The 8885-nt window shown below is 36.7% G+C and overlaps 1 protein-coding gene across 1 annotated transcript; it reads right to left on the bottom strand.

The window, feature by feature from the left end:
- Positions 1-317: 317 nt before the first annotated feature.
- Positions 318-8407, bottom strand: LOC138953686 (transmembrane emp24 domain-containing protein 10-like). Its single transcript, XM_070325580.1, has 5 exons — positions 8117-8407; positions 7394-7514; positions 6066-6136; positions 3719-3845; positions 318-2378 (listed from the first exon to the last, which is right to left on the bottom strand). The coding sequence occupies exons 1-5, from the start codon at positions 8291-8293 to the stop codon at positions 2257-2259; spliced, it is 618 nt and encodes a 205-aa protein (XP_070181681.1). The 5' UTR covers positions 8294-8407; the 3' UTR covers positions 318-2256.
- Between the last annotated feature and the right edge of the window lie 478 nt (positions 8408-8885).

Genomic DNA, 8885 nt, shown 5'->3' with positions numbered 1-8885 from the left:
GGGGGGGGCAGGCAAAAGGAGAGTTCTACTGTAGTCCAACATATATTTTTGTTATCAATGAAGAGAAGCAAATTGGCAAAGGAAAGTTCCTAGCTGGGCGATGTTTGCCATCGTCATAATCATCTCTCTATTCTGCTTTTATAGTTTCCAATACTGTTTCTTTCATAAATCTTTTAAAACCCTGTGACAGCTGACCTCAACTAAGACTGATTTCTCACTTTAATCTTATTGATCCAAACAAATATGAGCATCATGACATGCTGTCGCACACGTGACTCAACATCCATTCATTTTACAAACATCCCACAAATAGGGAAAAAAATCACTCATACTTTACTGTCACCAAACCAACTTCCAAATACAGCATTACATTTTCACACATTTTCCCAATTAAATAGAAGAAATCATTGCTTCTCTAACAGGAACATTTAAAAAACATCCTAACCTTTGTCATAACAAATCAATGAATGCTGGAACACAAAAAAGTTACTCAAAACTATAAAAAGGAAGGAACATTGAAGGGAGGGGGAGAACAAATATGAGTAAGCTGAGGAGGGGAGGTACAGAAAATTGCAACTAGTTGAGTTAAATCGTGTACTGCAGTCACGGTTAAACACAAAGCAGTCATCATTTGGCAACGCTAAAGCATAAAGAGAGGGGAAAAGAATAAAGAACCTTTTGTTCACCAGTTTTACCACAATCATCTGTTACCCAGATTTTCGTGAGATCACATCAAAATCAATCTCAAATGAAGAGCAAACATCTTCAATACACAAGAATTAAGGTATGGAACTGAAATGAACAAGGACTTTCATCAACTGTCGCAAATCTATTAAACTGCTGACTGAGTCAGCATTTACCAGAAATCCGATGACCAAACCAAAACCACGTCAATCACACCACACAAACAAACAATTATAACTGAACACGATAGAGAAAATCTATGCTGACCCCTAACAAGTATTAAGTATTTGATGTTCATTAGCTAAAAGAAATAAACATCCAACCTGCAAACCAACGTGCAATAACCAATTAGTAAAATGAGAAATGAAAACAGGTTTCTGGTGAATAACAATCAGTATTTATAGCTGTCTAACAAACTAAGTTAGAAAAATCTTACTAACACAACTATGAAAGTAGATCATCTGTGACTTTCTATTACTGACTTGGTCTAATTTAAAAACAGTAGGTAAAAAGTTTATCTCAAAATAGGGTGACCCGTGGGAAAAAAATTAAATCAATTTCTGAACTGAGCGTTTACAGCAGAAAAAAAATAAATATATACAAAATCATAAAGCGTGAAAACAATCCAAAACCCCACTTACATTCCAAACAAGAAACAAAAAAACCCTGAAAATGTACAACTTATTATAACACAGATTTCTCTTTCTTCCATTAACCTGTCCTTCATGCAGACACACGCACACACCAACACAATCACGACTACTTTCAGTCAGTTTCCGGTCAAAGCAGACACACAATGCATACACTGTAAACCATGTTGTGGGGAGCAGAGCACAGTTTCATTAGAATCCGCAAACAGACATGTTGTGAGTAATACACTCCTCTTTCATGCTCAACAAAATACAGGAACACATTCATACCTGAGAAAAAATAAACATATGGCAGTCTCATTTCAGGTACACGCATTCAACATAATACGACAATGTCAATCTGTAAGACCCAGAGAACTCTGAGCAATACAGACACAAACACTTCCAATGCTCAACCTTCACATTTCCACTAAATTCACATTGTTCGAACTTCACATCACACAAGAACCCTATTCCATAGTTTTTATCTACACAAACAAGTTCACTGTATCACAACATTCAACATGCATCTGTGAAACTTAAACCATCTTTCCAAATGACACTTTCGGAGAAATTGTTTTTATTTAACCAAAGCCAAAAACAATGTCTTGAATTGAAAAAAACTGAAAGAAAGCGGTTGTAAATTCTCACACGTTTTACAAATATAATAAAGAAAAATGTCAAATGCCTCAGTTGGAGAAAGTCAGAACTGTTGAATTAATAAGAATAGGTTTGAGAAAGACAGGACATAAATGATAAATTAACAGCACACACTTTGAGAAAGACTATATATATAAAAAAAAATTAAACTCAAAAGACAAAAGTTCAAGAAAAGCTAGACAGATGTGCATACAAGAAACTGTGCTCTGCTCCCTCGTGATGATCGAATGAAGAGGAGACTACTCTCGCTTGCGACGGTAGCACCCCAGACACACGGCACACATCACTCTATCAACTTCTTGGCCTTGAAGTAACGGCGGAGGTAGAGCACCTGCCAGGTGGCCAGGCCGAGCAGACAAGCCATGGAGAAAATGCTGAAGTACATCACTCGTGAGTGGGTCGACTCTGAAAATGATAAAGACAAATCAAAGCATTAGTCTTTCATTTTCTCTCATTCCCATTCAAAACTTGATAAGGCCAACAAAACAAAAAAAAGTCTGTTTACAGTATCCCGACCGACCCTATTATTTCGCGCGACCCTAGACTTTTTTTTCTGGCATTTGAAAAAATAAATAAATAAAATCTTTGTTTTTTTGGCAAAATAACTTAAAAATATAGTTTTTTGGAAAAAAATAAAATTTAAATAAATAAATAAAAATCCCGACCTACCGACCCTATTTATTTTGCCTATGTTACCGTAAACAGACTTTTTTTTTCTTTGGCCTAAGAAAGAAGTACTGCGAACTTTCACCCACACAAGCAAAAATAGCTACGGAAGAAGACATCCAATTGACAAGACCAATGCACTGGGATCTTTCAACAGCTACTGGGATCTTTTAGCAGCTAAGAGAGTAGGCATACCCATGCATTCATGTATCAAACAAACTTGAGTATACAACAACATTAAATCGTGTGACCTACAATTTGAGGAAAGTGAACAGTAGCTCATCTTCATAGCAGACCTAACTTCAGAATGAAAACAAAGTAGTACATCAGACAGGACAAGTACATGTATACAAGGACAAAGGAAAGGGATTTACACAGAAACAGACTTCTTTTACCGTTTAAACATAACCAAATGTAATCATATGTATGCTACTACTAGTACTACATTAATCACTTCAGTTATTGATTCAAGAATGATGATGGCAACAGGTGGTTTTCATGAAAACGTGTTCACAAACTTTCTTTCTTTCTTTATTTGGTGTTTAACGTCGTTTTCAACCGTTCAAGGTTATATCGCGACGGGAAAAGGGGGGGGGTGTGTGTGGATGGGATAGAGCCACTAGTTAATTGTTTCTTGTTCACAAAAGCACTAATCAAAAAATTGCTCCAGGGGCTTGCAACGTAGTACAATATATGACCTTACTGGGAGAATGCAAGTTTCCAGTACAAATGACTTAACATTTCTTACATACTGCTTGACTAAAATCTTTACAAACATTGACTATATTCTATACAAGAAACACTTAACAAGGGTAAAAGGAGAAACAGAATCCGTTAGTCGCCTCTTACGACATGCTGGGGAGCATCGGGTAAATTCTTCCCCCTAACCCGCGGGGGGTGTTCACAAACTGAGGGTTCCCATTTGATTAAATGATAAATACATTATCCAGATTGCAATTGAGTGGCAGCAACAGCATAAACCTTCCAGTTTTTCACATAAAATGTTCAAATATACTGAGCAGGCAGGAAAAGTACTTTTCAGAATATGGATAAGATGATAAGCATACAAAAGTACAAACCATTTGTGTCTCTCATCTCCTCTTCTCTGGCACGCATGTAGGCAAAATCGTCAACGATGGACTTGGACAAATCCTCCAGTCTTCGCAGCTCTACCTCAAGTGGTTTCAACTTCTCGGCCTTGGCCAGCTGCACACGACAGGAAGGAAAGTTGCAGCAATAACAAAATGTGCCATGACAAAAATGCAGTCTTTCGAGCATCACAACTCAGACCTGGCTGATGATAAATTTGTTTTTAATTATTCTGATAATAACAATAACAACACTTTATTGTCCATTAAAATATTACATAAGAATGAAAATTTTTCTTCGGCACACCCAGCCTGCCTGTAAACGATTATAACAACAATGGTATAGGACAACACACATAAAACATAGGTTCACATATATGTATTAACAAGCATGCCTATCATATTTCCAATAACACTGACCTAAAGTGCTGTCCGTGTCATCTTTAAATTCAATACATATACAGATAAAATCTAAATAAGGTCAAACTTCTTTAACTTAAGACTATCACAATCAAATATAATATTGCACTATGTAACTTTTCCCTCTCCTATCACAGGAGTTAGGTTTCATAGCAGAGCAATCACATTACGAATATCACAGATTAGGATTTGTAAACTGCAAAGCGCCCTGACTCGAGCAATAATGTACACTGCTCATAGACGCAATCACACCGATGACATTGTTCTTGAAAAGAAAAGAAAACAAAGGCAGCTCTAACCAGACCTGTTTACCCACAAAAACAGCTCGCAGTAATGCAGGCATTGCTTGTCACTGTCAGTAATTTGAGGGCTGTGTCAGTAATCACATAACTTTCCAAACAGAAACCAAATATTTGAAACTCTCGTACACAACCAAAAACAACACTGACAAGGCTAGCATACACATAACTTTTCATACAAAAAAAGGAACAATCCAGTTTAACTTCATAAAAGCAAAGTCACTACGCTCCTCGTGGATGGTATGGTCTCTTCCAGTAATTTAATACACATGTTCAGAAAGTGCAAATTCTCTTGTTCTTTCTGTTATTGTTTTATTCAAAACATTAACACCTTGATATATACTTCATGCATTTTTTTTTTACAAGAATTGTTCTGATTTCAAACAATTTATACCTACAGAAAAGAAAATCAATGTGTGGTTTAGCAAAACACAGGAACATTAACACAATTACTTCTCTTGTATTGCTACTGCTTTGCTTATGGCTTATTAATTCATCATTTCAGGAATTAAATTTTCCAATAATTGTTGATTGATAGTTTGAACAAAATCAGAAACAAATACGAACTCATTTTGTTTCAGTTGCACATTTTCAGAAGGGTTCACTCACTCAGGTCAAAAGGAAGAAGGTTTGGACTAAAATAGCAATTCCAGAGTTATAATATCTCTTGTCTTGCACAATCTCATGATGTTGCTTTTCAATTAATCAATTCAGAAGTTAAATTCTCAAATGTTTGTTGAATCATAGCTTGAATTAAAAGAGAAACATGTTCCAAGTACGTTTATTTCAGTTCCTAACTTTCTAAAGGAGGAAGTCAGTGTATCTAAAACAAAATACCACTGGTTTATAGATCAGGAATGCTAATTTTCTTTACCAAAACCTAAAAGAATTCATGCAAGTGGTGTACATGTATGTATAAAGAAGTTGCTGACCTACTCAATAACTCATCAAAGCACTTGCCAAAACGATTATGAAAACGTGCTATTATCTATGTCTCACGTTCTGACCGGGATTCCGGCCAAACTAGAAGGGTAAACAGGTAACTAAGTAACGAAGAGACTGCCTTGTGCTTGCACTACAAACCATTTTTCACAAATGCATTACAATAATTACATGCAAACTTAGCCAGGTAGGTTTTTCCGGAATGAGTCTGTGCGTAGCAGAATAACATAGTTTATTGTGGGTACCGTTTATTGTTGATGATTTGTTAAAGAAACCCTTCTGTTGTCTGGACATTGCTTACCTGACTACACAGCTTTACAACAGAATGTCCTAATTCTTTTCAATGCTTCAAAAGTTCAAGTTTCACCATTATAGCAAATATGTTTTAATATATCACCTGCAATGGGTTGTGATTTGTGAAGAAAACCTGTGTCCAGTTCAAATACAATTTTAAATACAACGAATCTTTGTCCATCAATAACAAGCAAACAACTGAAATCTGACCGTTTGGAATAAATCCGCCTGATGGCTTCAACATTTCGTGCCCAGCTGGCAAATCATAGAGCCTCTTATTCCAAAATTGACGCTAGACCGAGAGAAAGACAGAGACAATAAGTGAATAACAGCACACAAATTGTTAATTAACAACTCTCTGGAAAATATTAGCAATGACATACCTCATCATAGCTCTTGGCCTCAACGCCATGCTTCAGGCTCAAATACACTTCTCTATCGGGTGCCTGCACTCCTGCAATCAGAAAAAAAGTTATTGCAAAATGTTTGTTAAGTGTGATTGGGAACTGTCATGTATCGCCATCATTCACAAACTGAGTTCAAACCTCGACATTTCCATTTGTGCACATGCAACTGCAGTAGTAAAATAACTGATGACAGTCACATTACCATCAACATCCATAAAAATTATGAATATTATTAATTCACAAACTTCTTTTAAAATACTAACAGTATTATTAGGCACAAATAAAGTTTCTTTCAATATGACAAGGCCAAACAAAAAAGGGTTGGTAGTGCATGTGGCTTTCTACGTGCAAACTGAGTCTCCTGGATGTTGGAGATGAGTAACTTTCCGTGTAAAGCCTTAATTAATATATTTCCATTACAAAGTATGCACTAAACATCACAAATTATTTTAACCATCAGCACACACACAAACATGCACAGGACAAAACAAAAGAGAAACCAGTAAAACATTTGCACAGGCCACACGCAAGACTCTGATTTAGTGATTATGCTAACGCCAACAGTAACGCTGATGGTTTAAACAAGTTTATTCAATAAATTCCATTGGTACTATTACCGCATACATGAAATAAGGAACATGGAGCACAACAAGCTAGGCTTATGAGCGTACTCTTAAAAGCAAATGAAATTTGGCGGACGATTTTAATATAACAAATTTGAAATAATGTCAAAATAATAATGGTAAATTATGGTAGACAAACATGTAACAATAAAAGGAAAAAAAAACAAAAAGAAAAAAAAACAATGCTAAACTAACAACAGTTCTCACACGCGCTCGCACACTCACTCGCACACACACGCATACAATGACTTCCACATGGTTGAAAATAGAATACTACCAGAACAAGGAAATGTAAACAGTACTGCACATGGTAACATGATTATGCTAACGCCAACAGTAACGCTGATGGGGTCTATGTCGACCAAAAGAGTGGGATTCCCTGTAGGTGGAGTTCCTGGAGGGGGATTTCCTGTATACAGGGAAAACCACAGGATTTCGTTCCTGTAGCGTGTCGCTGATATCGCTGAAAGTCACATGATACTTGGCGACATCGGTAGAATTTGATGTTTTTCAATCTTTTTTGATATTTCTTAGAAATTTGAGTATGGTTTGCAAGTTTCATTGAAAAACTCCACCCTGTGAGATTCCCTGTTTACAGGGAATCCCCCTCCAGGAACTCCACCTACAGGGAATCCCACTCTTTTGGTCGACATAGACCCCATCAGCAACAGTAACACTTACCTCCCATTGCTTTTCCCTCGAAGCAGACCTCAAACATGTCATACTCCTCAGTTGTGAAGGCGAATTTTCCTTTCTGAGCATTTTCTTTTGAATACAAAATGTGCCCCTTAGAATCAGTCACCTGTAAACAAAATCATAATCAGAGAATTACATTTTACATTACATAAAATGTACAACATGCAATATCATTTATAATTATATCTATGGACGGTACTTACCACTTTGCACAGAATGTTCCCCTGCCAAAATATGCACAGTATCCTGTTAAGTTGGGAAGCTGTGTTATGTGTTCATTGGGAAACACAGGAATAAAAGGTCCCATCCACATGACCACAGAACACAAAACTAGTCCTGCATGGACCATGCGCATAGGTCACCGTAAGGGGTACATTTTGTCTGACAGTTTGTTGGTACAACAACGATTTCTGGTTAATATTATTTTCCTAGGTTTAGACCTTATTAGGCATAGTCACAATCTCACATGCACCTAAGCTTCTCTGCCTCAGCGTCTGTGGTATACTGTAACTAGTGCAAGTGCCAAGGATACAGTACAGCTGGTTTCTCTGGAACTGGAAGTGGCAAACTTTGAGCTGTTGCATTGTAAATGTGAAATTAAAAGTGACCCAGATGAAAACGCTTATCCCAATTATGTTAAATTCAGCTGCAACTTTTGAATTGGAATGATTTGTAAACACATGTTTTAACATCTAACTACTAACTTACTGTCAGATCTGCGCGTTGTCCGGTTTCCTGCACTTCATACTCGCCGGTAACCAACACGTCTTTATGGATCTCTTCTCGCAAGCACTTCTTTAGATTCTGACCCAAATGGAACCTGATTGCATCTATATCTGCCAAGCTTAAAACGCACAATGTGAAAAGGATGTGTAGCAAGTCCATTTTGAACTAAATATGAGGGTATACCCTTCAAAATCTACAAAAATGTGCAAGTTTACACGAAACACGCTTGCTAACGTGGCAATCGGTTGTTTCCGTGTGATTCCGTGTACTTCCGGGGTAGATCCGCGCAGACCTTTTCGTTGCAAATAAAGAAAATTACCAGATAAAATAGTTTATACAAACATTAACGCGTAAATTGATTAAACCAAATAAACAAAAATATTTAAACATTCGATAATTTTTATTTTGTCCTCAGCATGTCATGCTCAGAAGATCGGCAGTAAATATTACGAAGGGAGCGTACTCCGAAGTCAAGGTGAACTAGGACTAGGAGAAGACTGCAACTGCAAGAAGTGTGTTTCAACTTCAATCACTTTCATCAGTTTGACAATGAAATAGTATCAGGTAAATTATTCTTGTAAAATGTCCATGCGAAGGAGCTTTATATGATATAATTTTCAGCAATATGACACAGTGGATATATATATATATGTATGTGGACATTTTTTGCTACTGTAAGTGTAATGCAGAGCACATTCTGATTCTGTTTTCCAAGGTCCAGACTACTGACTAGTCTACTATTAGAAGATAA

The sequence above is a fragment of the Littorina saxatilis genome, linkage group LG17 (assembly GCF_037325665.1).
Source record: "Littorina saxatilis isolate snail1 linkage group LG17, US_GU_Lsax_2.0, whole genome shotgun sequence".
In the NCBI taxonomy this organism is placed as follows: domain Eukaryota; kingdom Metazoa; phylum Mollusca; class Gastropoda; order Littorinimorpha; family Littorinidae; genus Littorina; species Littorina saxatilis.
This window is presented reverse-complemented; position numbering and strand designations above follow the sequence as displayed.